Genomic DNA, 22672 nt, shown 5'->3' with positions numbered 1-22672 from the left:
TTGGAAAACTGGATACAAACAAGTTATCTAACATTTCTGCTGTACACAGAACTAGATTAAAACCTTCTGTATCCAGTTTTTCTTTGAATAACCACTTCTCTCTGTCTCTCAAAAAATCTATTAGCATATTCAGAAGTATAAAGAATCATTTTGGAAGTATCTATTTGCCTTTTAACATTCAAAAAATGGAGTAAGTGTAAATCTTGTCCTGTGGTCATTAAAAAAAAAAGTGTATTATTTCTTGATGAAGTTTAAATCTATACCACAAAAGACAGACAAGCAATATTGGAATACATGCTTGCCTACGAAGACATCCATCAATTCACAGGAGAACTCATTAAACATAGAATTCATTACACCTATCTTAGCAGAGAGATTGACACAAGCTAGCATCTGATGCAACATTTTCCTGTATTAATTAATCATTTTATACTATGTACATGAATATGAGGAACGCAAAAAACTGTGCATCTTTTCTTAGTAATATGAGCATGACACATAATAGCCATCAACATGGAATTTAAGTGAGTTTCTGGAAGTTTATTCAACACAAACAGAAAATCCAGTATTAAAAACAAAGAAAAAAATCTTCCCAAACTCCTTCAGTATTCCCATACTTCTACTTAAGGAAACCCAGATTTGACTAATTATAGAAGTCAGAAAGCTCTTAAGATTGTACGATCTACAGAAATGAAACAGTGGCTTTAAAAACAACCCATCTCATCTCATTACCCAGCATTCTCCAAAATCCTGTTACTGGAGTGATGCAACCGATACCCCAAAATCATGGAGCGAAAAAATCCTAAGCCAACAAAGCCAAGCATTCAAACAGTAACACCATTCAACAGAACAGAAATACAAATTTTCTGTGGTAAGTGGAAATGATTAAACCTAATTTCTTAGAACTTAGCATCTTAAAATCGCATTTCCTGTTGTCAAACAAAGTACAAGTGTGACTGAAACTTCTCCAGGGGTTAGAATAGTTGTAGTACCTTCCTGTCATTGGGATTATTCAGCGTCTAGTAGGGAAATTCACACTGTAATTTTCCCCCGGTAGAATACTAAGAGTTCTCTTGCTTCTATCTGGTATAACCCACCTGTAAAAAGCTTGGAGAATACAACTACCTTTGTAGACCTCTACTCAAAGTCTGATTAAAATCCAACAATGTCAAAAAAGTTATTGAGAGGGGAGAATGTAGACAGACCCACAAGATACCCCTCCCACAAATCTCACTTCTTTAGGAAAAGAAATTAGCATCAACTTTGACCATTACCACTAAGTGTATAGTTCATTGTGCTCAACTAGGGCACAGAGTTATTTAGTACTCTAAGAAATAACTAGCTTTGTTCGCACAAATGAGATACAGTTTAACATCACCTCCAGTCCCACCAAAATACAAATAAAACCAACTTTCAGCTGACTAGGAGCACTGTGAAATGAGAAGCAAAAGACACTCATGGTTCTTAATGGTTAAGAGATCCTTGCAAAGAAGGCCTCCAAGGAAAATGCCCAGCAGTCTTCTCTGAAGTCTTCATACTGTAATACTCAATCCCGGAATACATACTGGAAATGATGTATCGGGTATCTTGATGTACATGAAAATCATGCACTTTTCCCAAGTACTTATTTTAAGTCTAACTGTGCAACAGAACACACGGAAGATATTTTCTTGGATCTGGGAATTCATATCACTATAGGTGCGGAAAACATGGTAATTAGACCAGACATGTCCTAGCTCATCGAGGCAAAGAGTATTACCATCACTCTTATTTGTCTTGACGTTCAACAACTCCTTACAGAGTTGCAGAAATGCAATGCAGAAATCTTCAACTGTAAACCCTACTAGTGAAACTATTTCTTAATTTACCTCTAAACCTAAATCAGTGCATTAATATAAACAGTATAGCTGTCTGCCTCTCACTGAACGACACTTTTATCTCAACTCAGACACTCCCTTCTCATGATTACTATGGATATATTTCACAGAGGAAGCGCATAAGAATGCCAATAGTACAAAATACATCTTTACTTCTTTGGTAACAGCACAAAATACTTAATGCGTCACTACAACCATAAAAGTGCTCCAAGCTTTCAACACCTCCCTCAGGGAAGCATGCCTCTTAAATAATTAAAAACATTTTCCAGCAGTTCATCCAGTCTTCCAGCAGCCATCATTCATTTCTAAAAATTTCAACTATTCCTCATCCTCCTATCCCCAGAAAAAGTAACACAAAAAGTAGTAATCAATAAAACCAAACCGATATATGAATCCTACTACCATACAAAGCCGGACTCCAAGCAAGACACAGCAGAAATGGCTCTACTTTTAAGAGAGCTCGTGATTATTAGAGGCCCCAAAAGAGAAGTCTTTAGTGATTCCTTTCCATTCACTTCCATCCCTTCCCAAGTCTGGGAGCCAGAAAGCCTCTTCTGGATCCATAGTTTTCCTTTCTTCTAAGTTTCTATATGCAAATAGTAAAGTAAAAATACACTAAACTCTCAGATGCCACCAACAGAAGTAGCTCAGGAACAGGTCTGTTTTTTAGCCAACTTTCTCACTCCTTCTAAAGCATCAGAACATCTACAACAGCAACAAAACAAACTCTTGGATGGAAAGCAAACCATGCAAGTTGAATCAGGTAAGTCTAACAAAAGGAGTAACTCTGAATACTAGTTTGGATACAATCTTCACTTTCCACCAAAGGCACAAAACTGTCATTTTAAAAGTGATGTGACAGACCGGAAGTGTTAATTAAAGTCAGGTAACTTAGGTTCTGTGCAATAAGCATGAATACCTAAAATGATATTTCCCCACTTTGCCAGTTAACTTCGAATCAAGAGAAAGGAAAGACAGGTTCTACTGCCCTGATCGGTTAGAGGGACTGTTACCTGCAGTTACCTGGTATCTGCAGTTTTCGTAACCTAGCTCTGTTCTATGCACAGAAGTGCTTCTATACCTATTAGAACGGATCACACAATCAGGTGGATTTGGGTTTTCAAGACTGATCTTATTAAAAGGTATTCCAGGCAGAAATGGTAGGATGTCCTCTCTCTAAATAGATGTAATATTTTGAAACTTACTTTGTTCTACTTAACACTCTGTGCAACATTAGCCACTATCATCAGTGTGATTTTCAAGTTTATGTAAGTTTTTTAGTTTCCTGAAATGACGCTGAAGACAAAGAAATTCCTCAATGTCAAATATTGGAATAGTCTTCATATTTTCCATCTATTAATTTGAGAATTACAGTATAACCATAGTAGGGAATGAAGCTTGATAACTGGCACAGAAAATAGAAATATAACATCAGAGACTCAGCATGTCTCTTCTGTGGTAAGACATGTTTGGCTAAGAGTCCATAAAACCAGACATAATAACCTCATTTCTTCCAGAGAAGTAATTTCATGTCCCTCAATATTGCACAAGACTTCTTGCTACCTACATTAAAGGCCAAGGAAATTCTCCCTTGCCACTATACAAGACACAAGGTTACTTATAGAAGAACTGGAAATAGAACTCAGGTCTCTCAAATATGAGACAGATGATTTAACCATACAGTTTTTCATAATGAATATTTCAAAATATATATTTAATAGTCTGGCTACAAAACCCTTGCCTTTCTGGAGCCAGCAAACTGAACTGCCAATGCTTTTCTCAATTCAACCAAAGCCACTAAAAGGTATGTGTAACACTGTGTTCATTTTCATTCTCAGTTTAAGTTGCAATGATCTAAAAAGATACTAAGCTGAACCACAACTCATTGGCTTCCATACAACAGAAACTGTTTTTCAATTTTTCTTCATAAAGTTCTTATCTATTAATGTTTTCTAACACAAATGTCCTATAACAAAGTCAACCATTCAGTAGCTGAAGAGTGTGACAAAGTCACCACTAACTTTCTGGTCCTTTTGTGGGTATTATGGAATAGCACAACTACAAGGAAACACGAGAACTCATGCTTCTTTCAGTGCATGGAATTGTACTGCAAATGGAGCAGAGGGTTGTAAGGAAGAAAAATGATGGTCATGATTTTAAAGTAATGAGCTAGAACAGCAGTACTGCTTTTATACTTCTAACAGTCTTCCTAAGAAATGTTGATATTAAAGTATTTATTTATTCTAACTTGTCTCAGAGCTTTGGTAACTAGCTTCTTTTGAAGTGCAGCAAAAGGTTCTAAGTAAATGAAGTTTTTACGGAGTTCAGAGACAAGGGAACACACCGAAAGAATTGAGCCACATCTTCAGAAAGAATGTACAAGCTAACTATAAGTAGATTGCCATAAACAGCGTAACTTTTGTTATATTTGCCTAAGCTTATGTATGCATATCTACTACATTTTACATATATTAAAAAAATATGGCTAATACAAAGGACTATTAGATTATGTAGGAAGATACTAACACGACTTATGCTTAAAGTACAATGGCGTTATCACTATCTTGTTTATATTGCTCATCTACATTTGCTTCTTTCTCTGTTCCTGTCTAGACTAAGATTTGATGCAGGCATACCTTGTCAAGCTCAGAGTATTATAGATTCTACAGTAACAACTAGTTTTTGTCAACTGAAGTAAAGAAGTTTCTTCAAGTATAGAAATGAAAAGAGGCAAATCAACAACAATAACAGCTAAGAGACTAACCTCATCTCTGTGCTTCTGACAAAAGACCAAAAACTGAGATACTGCATCGCCCTTTCTGCTTCGCGGAGTAGATGCTGGAGTTTTCTTTCTATTGAGAGGGGAGCCTATCCCTCTTTTGGATTCTGCCTGTTCGGATGACTTCTGAGGAGTAGTATTCTTAGTCCCTGACTGACTGCTTTCTTGCATATCATCAGTGGTAGACAATTTTGATGTCCTTCTCCTCCTCTTGGTAGGAATGCCAGACTCCTTCATCGATTTCAGATTTTGACTGGTTTCTTCATTTGAGTAAGATGACTCATCTATCTCCTCTAATGGTTCCACAGCAATGCCAACTTCCTTTGCCACTCGAGGATTAAGATGAGGTCTGTCCCTAACATAGATGAAGGTGTACTTGGCCTTCCGTTCTTCCACTGTCATGCCTACTGCTTCACTTGCTTGCTTAACACCCATCTCCCACTGTGGCCGCAGCTTCCCTGAAACAGGCTTTAACATCTGCAAGACAAGATGACAATGTGAGAAATTTGCCTGCTTTTGATTTCAAAATGCCAACATCAACACAAAACAATTCCAAGAGACTAAGTGTAATGTATAATTATGATTCAGACATTCAAATGGAATTGTATTTGATAGTACCGATACCATGCATGAATCAAGGACAAAGCAGAAGAGTACTGATTTTTAATAAGTAACGAACAGTGACAAATCATCCCATTCTTTGCATCTGTAAGTGAAATGTAAGACTACAAGTCTCTGTAGAACAAGATGTCTTTAAAGCTTTCTAGAATACCTATTTATAGCTGTACAAACCTGTAATAGTAAAATAAAAATCTGCAAATCTTGTCTGACTTGGTAGTCTCTTACCTTTATTTTCTCTGCTTTAGTGAGGGCTTGTTTTGCACTTTCCTGGCATAATTGTTCAAACTGGTCTTTTTCTTTGAAGGGCACAAGGCTCTTCTCAAATATCCAGGCTCGCTCTGGGGCATCTCCAAAAAATTGAACATGATATTGACGAAAACTCTTTTTCTGTCCTGAAAATCAAAAATGAATGTATTTAAAATACAACTTAGGTTGACCCATTTAACCATGTTGAAAGTCTCTGAGCTATATAATCTATGAAGTTTGACACAAAAGCCCAATAGTTTAATTCCAAACAAGAATATACTTTGCTAAATTAACTTAAGGTTACAATCATCTGTCAGTGCTTTCCATGTATATTAACTTACATGTAGGCCTGGATGTTTCTGACAATGCTACACTTGGAAAAGTTTCCAAAGCTTGGATAGCCTATACACTCAGCCTCATCTCTGATTCGCTTACACTTTATCTTTTAATATTCTTGAACAGAACACATACTTCAGCTAGTTTTAACACTTGCAATCACAACTTCATCTTAACCAAGCTTTTAAGGAATCAAAGCAAGAAATGAAAAGGATTTGGGTAGTGTAAGGGAGAGAAGGGAGAGCGGGAAGATTAAGAGAACAATTTTGAAACCTAGACAAGAAATTCATTCTTCTAAGGTTGTAAAGAGAAATACTGTCTCACTGTAGTAAGATATAGGCATACAACCTTCCCCTTCTGAAGACCTTAGCTATTCTACAGTGAAGGGGGAAGACAACACCTTCAAAATTCACCAAAGAGTTGACAGTTAACAACAAACTTCTAAAAGACAGAGGTAAGAAAATCAGACTTAAGATGTTCTCTAGCATCTCCTTCATGAAAACTCACAGATTTGTTGCCTAAGTGTTCAAATTAGGGTATCATTTAAAAATAGAAAAGGTTTTAACACTATGATGACCTATACTTTCGTGTTTGTAAATGCAATCCTGCTAGAAAGGGATCAGTTACCCCCCCTACAGTATCTCTGGTTCTTCAAGGTGTCACCACATTAGTATGTCTAACATGTAGTCTGGGAGGAAGAGGAAATCAGGTAAGGATGTCTACCCAGTAAGAACAAAGAACAGCCTGTAACAGATGTCTTCAAACTAGGTCTAGATTTTGCTAGGTTATTCGTACACTGCATGTCTTCTACCTTTATCAGCAAATACATCTGGCTGATTGCTTAATGCACTATTATTACTGGGGCTTCTAGACTTAGAAAGAACTTTCTTTTTGTAATTACTCAGCCAATAGTTATTTTTAAAGGTGATTGATCTTGTCTCAAAACGTGGCAATTGGAACAATAATATGAAATCAACCTAATTAATGGTATGTGCGTAAGTTTTATTAACCATTACATATATATATATTTATTAACCATTACATACATACATATATATATATATAAAAAACGTACATGAGAGCTACAAGAACAATGATGACTCATTTGAGATCAGATATGAGAATCAAGAGGAATGGCATAGGGAAAGGTCTTGGGACTGTATGCATCACACATCCAATCCAGTAGTCTAATACACGTTCCAGTAATGCACAGTCAGAAGCAATTCTCTCGCACAGTAATTATTTTGTCCTCATCAAGAAAATGTTGTTTAACTAGGGACTACTGAGCTCTGATGACTTAATCTGCCTATGATAAAATAAAGGATTATTTTAATATTTTGCCAGGATGTCCTAGCTGCAGGCAGAGATGACACAGACTACATTTACAACTACCTGTAAAGATCTGCCTCGGAGCAGACAACAGCTCAGTTCCAAGCAGACACAGACACTCTATTCCTTTTACAATATAATGCTGGACAGCTGTAACTGCCTAATTAAGGAGTCTAAATAATAGTGCCGACCACTAGAATCACTGAACCTATTTGTGAACCTTCAGACATCTTCTGTGGGCTAAATTTGTATCAATGCTCATGGATAAAATAACGGAATTCATTAAGGGTTGTTCTATACAAAGACATCATTTTGGGCTCACAGAATCCTGGAACCACTAGCTATTGAAGGTTTGGGAGAATGTTCTGGGGACCCACCACTATTACTTGCCTTTTTCTGTATCCTAGCATCTGTGGTTGACCACAGTCAGAGACAGGATATTAAATGAGATGGAGCTTTAGTCTGTCTCAGTACGTACCTTCTTACATCAACGTGTGCATCCTGCAAGTTGAAAGTTACAAACTTTTCTCAAGCCTAACCAACTGGAATGATGAAATCGAGTATTAGCATCCAGAAATTCAGACTGTTTATAAACACTGTTAATCCTAATCCTAGAAATGAGAAATACAGAGACCTAGCTGAGTATTTCTACAACTCACAGATAAAAGAACTCTTCTGTTTGGAACAGGAGCCTTTGATAGTGCCTCAATAGTAAACGGTAGGTGGAAGATAATACAAGACTGGAAATATGTACTGATGGAAATATGCACATCAATGTGCATTTATCAGTTATGATGGCTGCCCAGACCTAGTCCGGATTGAATTTACAAACTCCTGAAGGAAAAGGCAGGCCCCAAGCCAACTCCAGAGCAAATACCAGAAATTACCATCATCCATATTACTTCAAAGAGATGGGTTAAAATCTCAAAGTACGTGGGCCCTTCTTTCTGTTAGTACTCCACAGGTTGCATTCAGACATATGACATTGGTTTCTGCTAGATCTGTTTCTATAGTTTCTTATAAAAAGCTACCACAGAGATTCTTGATAACGAAGAATAAACCTTGCTCCTTTCAAGGAGTAGAGTAATTCAGTTAGGAACAAATAAACAGCTTTATTTCTCTCAAAATCCAGCTCTTTATCTCATAATAGACCTAATAATCCAAAGGCTAAAATCACAGTGACTGCCTAATCAAAACTTTGAAAGACTGCTACAAGAAAAATTTGTCTGAGAAGTCTATAATAACCATTCTAGCAATTGTATGAATGCTTGACAGGGTTCTCAAGAAGCCATTTAGTTTACTGCCAACATTTAGTCTAGCTATAATACTAGAGATCCTCATTCAGTTTAGCCTTAAAAACCTCCTATGAATGAGATCACACCATTTCTTCAGACAATCCACCCCAATGCTTCGCAATCTTTATCCCTTCCAAGTTCTTCTTAATATGAAGTCTAAATATTCATTGCTACTAAGCTCTCTTCTTCCCAGAACAAGAGGAGTTTACACCTTTTCTTCTTTGCATGTAACTTAAGTTATTTAAGGCCAGTTACTGGGTTCTCCTTTAGCTCCTCCTTGTCAGATGAAAGAGCCCCAGTTCCTTCACTCTGCCCATGCAGGTAGACTCCTAAATTTCCGTTCATGCTGTCCTCAGAACCTTCTCTGTTTAGTCCATGTTTCTTGAAATGAGATGGCCCAAACAGGATGAAATGAACAAAGTACTCCTGCTGAGGCCATGCTACCACTGGAAAAGCAAAGGATCTACTTCATGCTTTTTATAAGCAGTGCTATTAATTTATATTAGTGTGAGTTTGGTCTTTCTGCAGAGAAAACTACAATGGGTTATTACAACTCTCAGATTCCCTTCTACAAAAATGCAGCTTTCCACTCATTTCCCAGCTTGATCACCTACCACTGTAAAAACCCAACACTTACTCCTACTGAACTGCATTTTTTTTTCAGACCACACCTCCAAAGTGTCAAGATTATTCTGATTTTCAATGCTACGTGTTTACAGTCCCTCCACACTGGAAATCTGTAATTCCAATGCAAATTTTAGATGTATATTCTAGTCCATTTTCCAAGTTCTCAATGCAACCCTTGAAAATTACGTAAAAACAAAACCACAAAACCACTCCTTTCCCAGACTTGGAAATACATAGTTCAAAGTTACTGAAATCTCTAGTGACAAGTAAATGCCCTACTTTGTTCATAACAATGGAAGCCAATACTTTCACTTGATCTAACAAAATACATGGAAGTATTTAGAAGCATAAATATCAAAATAAAATTCTGTGCTCCTATTTTGGTTTGATATTCCTATCAACTTCTTTCTTTTCTCCTTAATCTGCAAGTTTTCTGGATTCAGTTTTCAGGTTTTCTAAACTTTCAGTACATTTTGGCATCAACATAGTAAAAAACAGTTTACAGTGCTCAGCTGGAGTTAAAACTAGTGAGGGATGCAATGTGCAGCAAAAGAAGATTTTCTGTAAATACAACAGTAGCAAAAGGAAGGCTAAGGAATGCTCACTGGGGCAGGTGCCTGAGTGAGAAAGGACACAGAAAAGACTGGGGTACTCTACGCCTTCTCTGTCTCAGGTTTTTGTTTGTTTGTTTGTTTGTTCTTTAAACTGTAATATCTGCCCCCAAGCCTTCAGGCTCCTTAGTCTAGTGACAAAAGCTGCAAGACTAAGGCACTAACCACAGCATATTAAGAAAAAGTCAGGGAGCACTTAATCACATTGGACATCTATGGGAGTATGGGACCAGATAGGATGCCTCAGAAGGAGCTGAAGGTGTTGGCCAATGTGATTGCAAGGGTGATCTCTGTAAGTTTTGAAAGGTCACAACCATCAGGGGAGATATCCAATGACTGGAAAAAGGCAAACATTGCACCTATCTTCAAGAAAAAATAGAACAATCTGGGGAACTACAAGCTAGGTGGACTAGCTAGTTGACTCATTGCCTACAAGATTACGGGGCAAATTCTCCTAAAAGATATGTCCAAGCACATGAAAGACAAGGAGGTGTCTAGGAATAGCCAGCACAGACTCACCAAGGGCAAATTGTGCCTAATCAATCTGATTCACACAGTGCTAATAGAAAAGGCAAACAAAGGAAATTCCAACTAGATAAATGGAAAAGCCTTCTTGCCATAATGGCTGCCAGTCCATGGAACAAGTTGCCCAGAAAGGCTGTAAAGTCTCCATCCTTGAAGACATTAAATATTTGACTGGACAAGGCCCTGAGCAACCTGCTCTAACTTGGAGAGGTTCTTTCCAACCTGTATTACTTTATCATTCTACAACTAACACAGATAAGCCTCGATGGTTTCAAGTATCAGAACAGAGAATAAAGCTGCAAATGAGATTAAGAAATCATACAGATTCCTACTTAAAAATTTCATTAACACTTGGTAGTCCCTGCATTTAGAATCAACTAATGTTGTCTGTAGATAACAGTATTGATTTTATGAATCACAGAAAATTTAGCTGCCTGAATTACAGATTGCTTTTAGTAAAGCATGATCATCAGGAGTATTTAATTCCCATTAGCTTTCACTAAGATTTTTAGCCCATATCACACCTCCATAAAAACAATGGAAAGCACCATCAGATAATTCTTTTAATAAGACTCCACAGTTTCATAGATCACAATTTTGATATCTTTTGGAGATTGTTCAGAATTAAAAAAGACAAGGTGGAAAAAAGCTCCATCTGCTATATGCTCAAGAATAGTGTTTACATGATTTTAACATTCTTCTTGACAACAAGAAGCTGATTGAGTTACTGATACAACGAAGAACAGAATTTTCCCAAAATAATGGTTATGTATACCCAAAGAAATCTGGATGTTTGTAGCATCACTCACATACCTTTTAGTTTAGTGTAGGAATGGAGAACAGGATCAGCAGAAACCATACATGGCCACCATGGAAAACCAGACACTTTTGACCACACTAGATCTCCTATATTATACTTCAACACATGGACTTTGTCTTCTTTGATGGTACTTTGAGTCGGATCTCTCTTAGCAGGAGCCTTAAAAGATAAAAAAAGAAAAAATCTATCACCATATTTCTTCAGATATGCACTAGTATTACTAAATAGCACACAAAAATAAACAACATACTACAGTTTGTATTCTGTTTAAACATTCTCATTATATGTAAAAACACAGATTGGTAATGGAAGGAGGGAAATAAGAAATAGTTCACCAGAATAAAGAGCTGTCATGTTTGCTAACAAACAATAATTATATTTCACAGGTAATATAAACTTTAAGTCATAATTTTTGTTCTCTCACACCAAAAAAATTCCAAGTTCCATTTATCTTTTTGGTTTTTGTTAGAAATATTGGCAAGTAAGCTGTGGTTTGCCTTTATCTTTTCAAATAACTACTGAGAGACCATCAGGAAGGCTTACTTCAATTTCAAACACATTAACTGAGCACTGGATGTAGGCGTGGAAGAGCCAACTTCCCTCTGTATTGAATATTATTAATCAAGTTAAACGCTATACACAAAAATGTGTTCTTAGATTTAAAAAAATAAAAATAAAAAAATCCAGAACTAGAATAGACTGAAATACTGTCTTTCTGTCTCAACAGAAACTACATAAATAACCATTTAAAAAAAACAAACTCTGCATCTTTCAGCTGTCTTTTTACATACTGAGAATTTGTGACATGAAGCCTTCCACACACCCTTTTGAAAGATTTTTTTCCTGTTCCAGTTCTAGCAGTAGAAGTTTGAGTGCTCAGCTGGTACTCTAAAGCTGTTTTAGCTATTGGAAAACAATTACAGAACTATTTCCACTTCAAGGGTTAGATTTAACTACAAGGGAGTTTTGTGTTCCCCTATGATAGACACACATTTTTACTGCATCATAACAAAGTTCAGCAATACAGACATTTATTCACCAACTAAAACCATTTCACGAAGTTAGTTATATTTCGGCTTTTTGGCTTCATCTGTTCTATTTGATATAAATAATGAACGCCTTTATCTAGGTAAGCACTAACTCTGGATGCAAGAAAGCACAGATGTGTCTCATTACAGACATCTGTAAAAAAATAATTCACATATTTTTAATTTGCTTTTTCATTTTTCTAGTACTAAAATTTATGTGCAACCTGTTTTATCATTCATCTTGCGTAGTACCAGCTCAACACGCAGAAGGTGGACCAGAGCTTCAGGCTTCCAGTGGATTTAATGTTAGAGCTGGAGCAAAATTCTGTTTTAATTAATTGAAAGTGGCAAGAGGAAAGAAAGAACACTTTTAAGAAACTGGAAATCTAGAATGCGGAAACAAGTATCTGGAGCATTATGTTGAATCAGAGTAGATCAGGTTACCTTGTACAGATTTTTAAATCCAGAGAATACTACCACAACTTATTACACATTATTTTCCAAACATAAACAAAAAATCTTTGACGTACTGCAACAGCATAGATTTTTATTGCAACTCAACATAGAGGTACATCCAATAAAAAAATCTAAAGCTTAGTGTACCCAGAAACTGTTTTCCTCAAAGCTTTTGAACCTATGCCTGGTAAACACACATGATGCTATGTCATCTAATTCTTAGGGACACTTACTCATCCAGTGATTCAGCTTTTCTGATTAATTCAGACTTGGTTCATGTGCCTCCAGCTAGAGCCATGTTCCCATGTCTCAAGGTTTCTGGCTCTCTAAGGATTCTGTAAGACTGTAAGAAACCCCCCCCTGCTGAGCTTGCCTCAAGTCCAACACTCCCAATAGACCTAAAAGATTCCAAGCAGATGTGAAAAATCAAAATGCTCCTTCTAGCAGTTAAACATGACATGAAAAATTATACTTAAAAGTTAAAAATTAAGAAATACATATGCCAAGAACAGATCCAGAAAAACATTAATCCTAACATACACAGACAGACTTCTGCATTTAAACTAAATAGGTGGGATGAAAATATTTTTCAATGAGTTAACTTTTCAGAAATGTAAAAGTTACTCAAGAGTCTGAATCTCATTTTTAATTTATGAGTCCCTGTATTTTTCAGAAAGTGCAACTAAGCTGCAAAGATTTATGACTACAGTCTGAGAAGGAGCTCGCTGGAATAATGAAAAGGCTCTAGCAGTGCTTCTTATTGCAGCATAATCCAAAAGGGGTGGCAGCACAGGGGTCAATATCCCATTTCAATATATCTACAAGCACTTCACAAATTTTAAAAATGCCCAAAATTCTTTTACTATACTGGATCATGATGAAAAACCTGAAAATTATAGGCTCTGATAAAACCTGAAGGTTTATCTATAGAACACTTGCTGTATTTATGTTTCTTTTATTGACAAAATGTGCATACTTTAAAAGAATGGCAAAATACAGCACAAAATTCTATATACGTAATTTTTTTAAGTGGTCTTATATGAGGTTATTTAAAAACCTATAGAAAATATCACCATGAACTCACTCACTTCCACCTTACTTTCCCAAATCATTCCGGTTTAGTTTGATTTTCTCATTCTAGCAATTACTCTGATCTATTTAATAGGTATCTCAACAGTAAACAGTGAGGTTAAATTCCTGGCATATACTTCTGAGACAAGCAGCAGCAGGACAACGGTCTCTTCAATACTTCTTCTCAAAAACATTTTTGCAAACTGCCAGCATAGCATTAAATGTTTAAGTATTTAAATTGTTTTAAATCATCAGACAATGCTAGATACTGGAAGGCGGTCATATGCATAGATTTTACTTCAGTATCCAGGTTGGGTTTTTTTAATTATTGATGGGATGGGATGGGAGGAAGAGAGCATTTCTAAACAAATTTGCCACCCAGTCCCCTGTGGCATCTATGTTCTCGTATGACGAGAGCTGGAGCTTCTTTATGAGACACACTTGTACTCTCTGCAATTTTTAAGAATAGGAAATCACCTTTCAAGTTACAAAGTGGTATACAAAAAAATAATTTAGCTTGCAGGTTTTTTTCCTCCAGATGAAAACAGGAATTGTTATTTAGGCAAATTTTGATTCCCAACAATATGTAGTCACAGAACAGGGCATCTGACTGTGCACCCATGGAAGATGGAGAGGCAGGACTGGAAGCAGACTTTTGGTGGTCTGTGTGAACGCACCAGAAGACAGGGAATACCTCCTCCTGCAATAGCTGATCAATTCTTTCTGTGATGATACTTAAGCAAGCAAATTAAGATGGGAGACTCCTGGTGTAGAGCACAACTGTAAAGCACGGGAAGGTCACACAAAATCAAACTATTTAAAAATACCTTCCGCTGAATTTTTGGCTCTTTGCATCTTTTTGACGACTTTTTATGTCTTGAAATTGTTCTCATTTCTAATTAGATCTCCTACCCATAAATGTCAACAAAGTAAAGCCTGTCGGGCTTTCTGCGCTGCAGAGGAGCACAGAACAGCCTTTGCTTGCCATCATTGCTAAATAAGTCAGGACTGCTCTGCGCATGCCCCATCCCATTACCTTTTACTGCAGTTTTGACAGAAGTAAACACATACACATTTAGTTGCAGAATTTCCCCTCCCTCTCCTTCCTTAATTATAGGCAAGATCTGCAGCCTCTGAGATAACTACCACCTCAATCGTCTTAGCCCCAAACTTTAAACCAGTTATGCTCAACAGAAGAAGGAAACAGCTTGTGATCATACTCTTTTCTACTCTGGGAAGGAATTCCAGGGTTTTTTTTCCCCCTTTCGAACACTAGACTGCAGAGAAGTTATGTAAATGGGCAATCAAAGCTTGGGTGAGCAGGTGATGACTCCCACACAGACCAGTCCTAACACTGAATACACAGGCCATTTTACAGGCTCTGCGCTACTCAGTATGGTAGACATCGAAATTCCTGATTTTCTGGATTAGTATCCTAAGGAAAGACTTGCTCTGAAAGGCAGCTAGATGGATTTTAAGTTTATTTTGTCCAGGGGGCGTGGAGTGTGGAATGGAGTAGTTCCCTTATTGCAACTGAGTTTTTCTGTGAGAAATTATGCCTTGAAGAGTACCAGCCTCCTTAAAACCTCATCTGGGCCAACAGCTGCAATAGGCTGAGAAGGACCAAAAAAAGAAAAGAAAAATTAACATGCCTTTCCTCTTCCCTTAACATTTCAGATTTGTTTGTCATTTCTCTCAGCACTTTCATAAGCAATGAGTGACAGGCAGATTGACAAGACTTTATGACACTGCTGTCAGCATTCTACCAACCCAAAGAAGTGGCTTGACCATAGAAAACATTAGTATTTAATTAACTTTGCCTACATCTGATCAAAATAATTTAATCAGTTTCCATTTAGTTCTGGTCTGACTAATGAATATGATGAGACAAGAACACACCATGAGTGATGGGGTAATTTCAAAGCTTAAAACTGTCTTAAAATGATCAAACAAAAATGCATTTAAGGGCAGCATCTTTACCATACTGAGAGCTTTAGGTTTGCTTGTATATACTCTGTTATGAAAACACCATGAGTGTTTAGTAAACAAGGGACAAAGATAATTTAAAAAAAACCCGACACCTAGAAGGCTTACTAGGTGGTGTCAGACTGAGATAACTTTACCCCTTTTAAAGTGATCAGTGGTAGAATAGAGATACTAATATTATCATTATCTATTTTGTGTATATATGCACGTGTGCATACATGTGCAAGGAATTATAACCCCTCAAAATCATTGGACATTACCTTAAGCATCAAAAAGCTACTATTTCACTATACAAACTTAAAAAGCTATAGAAATGGTAAAAAACCCCTTCATCTAACTGTAAATTGTCAACAAGGGATTGGACAAAGAACAATGCTGAAAATTGGTGAAGAATACACCACCAGAATTTAATATTGGACAAAAAAAGAAAGAAAAAAAGAACATTTAAGACAAGCGAAGGCAGTAAATGTTGTCCTCTGTGTAACATAACGGGGAAGTACATATTGAACAACTTGTTGATATCTGATATCTCCCTTTTTGTTTTCATTTTCAATTTAGTTCCATCCTGTATCAAAAAACTTCCACTGGACTGCACTACAACAGAAAGCCATGCTACAAACACAGACTGCTGGAGGTCCACTTGTATTCCAGAATGAAAACCAATCTACTAGCATTATAAAACAAAATAATCAAGGTCCCTGAACAGAATAGATGCAATTATAATGTATTTTGAATCAAAGTTAGAACACACAAACTTAAACAGTCAAACGTGTTTCTTTACTGTGGAAAAGATAACATCGCTTGCTGACCAAAACCACGCATTCTTCTGGTCCTGCTATCTACTTGTGCTGTGTTTCATCCTCTAACACTCCTATTTTCCATCATGAACTTCTGTAATAAAAATAAAAGTAAAAAAATGTTTTGTCTTCTCTTGCCTCTCTATCAGGAAAGATAGTGAACTAAGGAAGTGGTTGTAGAACAAACTTCATTCCTTTCAGAGGTTCAAGAGATGTGGTAGGTTTGTCTGGAGAAAAAGGGAGCAAGAGAACAAAACCCATTATTTTGTCACGTTGTTCTGTCACTTGAATTAACCAATGATTAAGGACACTATAAACAAGCAGACAAACAAACTACCTAATAGGACAATGATTCAAAATATTTCTTCCTTGAGAAACCATCATCACAATTATGTTCTTAGGAAAGCTCTTGCTTCCTGAAAAAAATCAGGAATTTCATTTGACAAAAGACAAATCACCATTCAGGCAAAGGAATGGAGGGATGCAGCTACCTTCCCAGTGACTGATGTCCTGTCATTCAGGACAGAGAAACAGCAGCTTCTCACTCTGTGATTGAGGACGAAAATCTCACTAAGTCAAATCACTTCAAAACCAAACATTACAACTACAGATGATTACAATCTATGCAAAACCCTCAATTTACACTATTGCTTCAAGTGAAAAGGGTGGCAACTTAAGTCTGTTAAGAAATGGCCAGTGCTCATTCTAAATTATTCTGTCTACAAAAATACAGTATCCTCACAAACATAACTCCCTCGGTGCTTTGTGTTTTTTTTTTTAAGATTATAATTCACACATCATAGTAAAACTGTTTATCCCAGAAGGACAAGTCCTTAGAGGCCCTATGTTTATCCAAATAGCTCCCACCTTCTGGAATGCGGGGGAGTATATTTAGATAGTAAACCACAAATAACTGAATGTATTAAGAATAAAAATAAGTTTTTCCACTTTGACTTGTTATATTCTGTTTATTATCTAATAGAAGACTGCTATGTAATTACATATTCAGCAAACCACTGCCTACAGAGGCAGAAGACTAAGGAATAAACCAGACCCTCGCAAGAAGAGAAAATGCTGAATTATTACTAGAAAATGGAGAAGGATGAGGAAACATGAAGAAAGAAGCAATGAGTTGGCAAAGTTTTGCGTTCCATCTTCAGTAAAACAGAAAGGGGCAATTCAGTAGAGCACCCAAAGACTGCAGCCCTCAAAAGGCCACTGCATCAACCTCTGCACAATTAAATCTGCAACACCTTTGTAAAACATGCACTGTATTGTGCCGTGAGGTAAAGACTGAGGGGGAAGAGGCCATGAAAAGTCCAGATCAAAACAAAAAAATGAACAAACTATAATGGCGGTTGGTTTGTTAGTTTTTCAGATTTCTAATTGTTTTATCCCAAGCCAGAGATTTAACTAAAACCTTCCAAATTCAATTTCAAGAGCAATTACATTAAATGTATTTCTTCAAGTTATCTTTTCTTCTATTACTAACCACTTGCTTCTTCTCTTCTATTACTAAAAGGGGGTCAAATCTGGCAGCGTGAAGAATTACATTTGCAGAAGACACCAAGTTTGAGTCTTCCTGTCACAACCAGGATTTATTTATTTTTCTTCAATGTTATTAGATGGTAAAGCTATAAAACAAGAGGACAAAAAAGGCTGAAGAAAACCACTGGTCTACTTGCAGATCCTGAAAACTTTTCTGTGCTGGCTGAGGCTCTTTGAAACCCAATGTAAGTTTTGTGACAAGAAGTTTGTTTCCTCCATTTCTTTCCACAAACTCATCTAAAGCAGTTAGTGGACAGCATGTTGAATATCACCATGCAGGACCCTCCCCTCCAAGAGGGAAAGCAAGCAGAAGACAATAAAAGTACATATAAGTCTAGACAGGGATTCGTAAACAAATGTAGATTATGGGTTTTAAAACAAGATAAAAGCTCGAATTTGTATTTCAAATTAACCACTAAAATCCTGGTTACATTTAAATTCTTTTTTCTGGCTTTAGTTCCCTCATTAGCAAGTCTCCAGCAGATGAGAAGTTTTTTAAAGATGCTTTTACATTTAAAAACAAATCTGTCTATCCAAATCAGCAATCTTCCTTTACACAAACACTATATGGGCAAGTATTTTAGAAATAAAGTTAACATGGTATTTTAGTAACTAGGATACCACCCTTTTTTCAGAGCAAAGAGTTGAAGAGAAACAGGCTCAATCATTCACAGATAGATCCAGTCAGATGCAAGTTCTAGAACACTTCCCAACCCTCAATCTTTCTTAAAAATGTGGAGAGCAGTTTCTTTCAGCTGCTTTACTGAATTTCTGCATTTACATTTAGATGACCTCTTAAATTGTAAGTTAATACTGGCTTATTACTGAAAGATTCCATGTTTCAGAAATAGGTATTTAAATTAGATAAGGCTTGATCAGAATGAATGAAACCGTCTTTTATACTGAGTATTAGAAAAAGATTTCTGCCTACATCCAACTTCTCTAACCTTCACCCACCCTCAAAAGTTTAAACTTTTGAGGCAGTAACTGGGTATATAAGACAGTGTGGATATGAGATGCTACAGAAGTCTGGAAAAGCATGCCTTTAGAGCTATGAGGAAGTTTGGCATGGGAAACAGTTATTTTTAAATAATTTCCATATGAATTTCACATAGGATAACAGAATGAAAGCTAAATCATCAGGTTTTCTGGTGAAGGCAGGTACTTATCTCTACGCTTTTTTGCAACAAGAACACTTTTGAAAGAAGTTGTCGAGACTTAAATAGAACAAATGCTGATTTGACATAAAGGGGGTCTGTTAGTTAACTAATAATTTGACATAGTCCAAGTACTACTTTGCCTTTGAGATTAGACCTTCAAAATTAGTCCCCATACCTAAAAGCAGGCACTAGAGGTTTCCATCCAGGTTGTGTTGTTACATACACCTAGTAGGTCCTCCTCTTCTAGAGATGACATGCAAGGAACAGTATTAGTGGTTAATCAGCCTAGGGCCAAGTGGGGGGAAAAAAATCTCAAACCACCTAAACAGACAGACATTACCTTGATTTGGCAATGCTGAGGCATATTCCTGAAACATTCCTTGTTTTCAGCAATAAAGTTGAACAGAAAACCTAGGAAACCCCAACCAGAAATGCCCCAACCCCATACGACCATTAAAACAGGGGAGTCGTTGCAGTAAAACATCATGAAGCACATGCTATCAATTCCACAAGAACTAAGATCCCAAATTATTTTACTTCATCACAAGCATCCTCAACAAATACTCGAGTTGACATTTATTTACCAAAACAAACAAAACAACAACAAGGAAACAAACCCAAGCTTTTCTAGCAGTAGTTGCTGCTATGAGGCCACAGATCCACTTTCCTTCCTCATACAAGTGCAGCAGGGCTTGTTTAACAATGGTCTGTGCAAGATCCAGTTTTCCCTCTTGCACTGGGCTTCCAAAGTAAAGCATTTTTATGAACTGACTTTCTGAGAAGGTAATTAATTCCTTATTATTGACAACTTACATTTTTTAGCTACTGCCCATTTTATGATGCAGAAGAGAAGAACTCCTGTAGGTACTTTGGGTATTCACAAAAAGCAGAAATATAAATGTCAGCCCGGTTGGACCTATTTATTTATAATAGGAGGATAATGAAACATTGTAACAGACAAACATCTACAGACAAAGACCTCTTTTGGAGCTCCTAAAGTTCATGTGCCCTGTATGAAATCCACTCCAGAACAAGGAAACTTGTAAAGGAGGCTGGTATCACTGTTCCAAGACAGATCAAAATATTTTGCTTTTGTTACTTTGCCTAAGGGTTACTACAAAGCATCTTTCTTTCTTGACAAAAGGGGGTTTTAAGGGCCAGAAATGACATCTGCTACAGATCACTAAAGTTTCCCAAAAATCTGCCTGTAAATCCATCCAAGTAACATAACCCTGAACTGTAGATCTAACTCTCAGCTAAACACAAAAGTTAGACTTGCATTATTTCGGTTAAGCAGAACACTGAGCAGAGCAACAGAAAGGCTTCACCATATCTTGGACAGAGCAGTGAAAACAAGCAAATTCTTTGCCACACCAATCAGTAATGGTCAATACAATGTGAAGAGGAGATGCTGAGATGACAGTATTCATTTAAATCATGACACTACCAGTACAATGACTGAAAATAAGTTTCGTCAACTTAAAAAAACCAATTAAACCAAACAAGTGTCATTAACCTCTCAATTGTGTTATGGCACATAATCTGCTGTTGAGACGTAAAGGGAAGTTAGTTTTTGCAGAAGATGGCCTGGCTCACCACTTTACTTCATCTGTCATGTCCATCATAGTGCCCAAAAGACCAAAATAAAATAAAAAAAGTCCCAGAATGCACTAACCAAAGATGAATGTGAAACAATGCAACAGTTGCTGACATTCTTTGAATTTGAGTTAGATTACATCTGTTCAGCTCTTTTCCACAGAAAACCAGCTCAGTGTTCAGAAGCAGTCAAGAGTCAGTCAAATGCTAAGTATTATTTATAATGAAAAATAATGAAATCGAGAACAGTATAGAAAATCATTAACATGTCACTGTATGCATCCACAAGACATCTGTATCTTGAACATCCTGCACTGTTCTGGTCCCTCATTCTCAAAAAAAGAGACAGCAGAACCCAAAGGGCATCACAGTTCAGAAGAAGGATTGTAACAAGAAGTAACATTCTGGAATGGCTCCTATATGTGGAACAATACGCTAGGATTCTTTAAGCTGAAATTAAAAATTGAGCAGGTTTGTGAGAAATCTATAAAACTACCAGTAATACAGAAGTTTGTCCATGATCTCTACTTCCAGTATTATGAAAGAATCAACTGAAACAAGTAGGTGGCAAACTGAAAAGGAAAAGGAGCTGCTCTACTGCTCTATTACTTAATGTCCTGGATGCAAAAAGTTCACTTTGGCTCAAAGAGAAACTGAGGTCTTCTCCCATGAATTTAGCCATCTACAGCTATTAAACACTAAGTCACTAGCTCTAGAAACTTCTGAGTCACAAACTGCTGGAGGCTGAATGTATTCAAAGAGAGCCTCACTCCATGATTTGCCATGTCTATACTCTCCATTATGCGTCCTCCGCTGAACCTCACCCCCGAGGTGCGGAATTCAATGGCTCCTTGATCCAACTTGGTAGAGCTATTCTTATATAGCATTTTTGTTATCACTTCAAGATATTATTTCATATTTGATTTGGATTCTTCCACCTATGTGTTTATGAAGAGAGGAAAAAAAAAGTATTTACATATTACATATTGAGGTGACAGTTTTACGCAGAAAGTGTACTTAATTCAGCCACTTTTACATGCAAGAACAGGAAGTCTGGTATGGAGAGCCTTGAACAAATACTTAAGCTTTCTATAATTAACTTTGCAGCCACTCTGAGAATACTCATAGCTTCTAACCTCCCCCCAAACCAGTATACTCTTGATGCTGTACGCATTTTGGTGCTCCTTAACCTACAAGTAGTTCTTTAAGATACTTTTCCAATGAGGCGTTAAGAACAAACAATTTCAAGTTCCAAAGTAACAATTGCTGCACATTGTGAGCTACTTAGCACAAACAAGTTTTCAAGGCATAGCTAAACATAATCCTTTACTAACAGCTAACGCAAAACAGTAGCTCAGGAACCCTTCCAAAAAGCATAAGTTATTTCTCTTGTTCCTGAAGGGATCACCCAGAAGAGATTTTTAGGGTTACTCCTACTCCTTTGGGATTCTGATGACATCAGCCAGACACCCTGTGTTATCACTCACCTGAGACAGGATCTGATACCTCAAGAACAGCCTATTAAAAAAGTAATTGAGTTCATTTTACCCTACAACTACAGAGCCTGACGCCCATGGTAGTTTAGCTGCACATTTTATGACAAGTTCAGTAATCGTACTTGACCAGGAATTCCTAATAACTGGTGGTGAAAAACAATCAAGCAAGTCCTCCTTCTGAAAAAGACACATTTATTTGATTTTTTATTTTTACTTTTTTGAAATTAAAACAAAACAAGTCACCTCAGGATCTGGCTGTAACAGCTATAACAGGATAATCAAATATTTGATGAGCACAGCCCTCCAATTTACAGAGGGAACTTGTTGGTTTCCACTTATCTCTACTGATTAGATGCAAGCATCAGAGCAACATCACCACTTTCAGTGGTCCCTGTATTTATTTAGCACAGAAGCATAAAAAGCAGCAGATAATCCTCAGACTACTCTGTTCTACCCTCACTGGGTTTC

At 36.9% G+C, this 22672-nt stretch overlaps 1 protein-coding gene across 1 annotated transcript in view; it reads right to left on the bottom strand.

Moving 5' to 3' along the window:
- NSD2 (nuclear receptor binding SET domain protein 2) overlaps positions 1-22672 on the bottom strand; it is a 100560-nt gene that overhangs the window by 33369 nt on the left and 44519 nt on the right. The window contains exons 3-5 of the mRNA XM_059818190.1: positions 11060-11225; positions 5503-5669; positions 4642-5133 (exon numbers count right to left, since the gene is read on the bottom strand). Of these exons, the coding sequence (XP_059674173.1) occupies positions 4642-5133; positions 5503-5669; positions 11060-11225 (825 nt within the window). The remainder of the gene's footprint in view (positions 1-4641; positions 5134-5502; positions 5670-11059; positions 11226-22672) is intronic.

This window comes from Gavia stellata, chromosome 5, assembly GCF_030936135.1.
Source record: "Gavia stellata isolate bGavSte3 chromosome 5, bGavSte3.hap2, whole genome shotgun sequence".
In the NCBI taxonomy this organism is placed as follows: domain Eukaryota; kingdom Metazoa; phylum Chordata; class Aves; order Gaviiformes; family Gaviidae; genus Gavia; species Gavia stellata.
The sequence above is the reverse complement of the archived record's forward strand: the minus strand, read 5'-3'. Positions and strand labels throughout refer to the sequence as shown.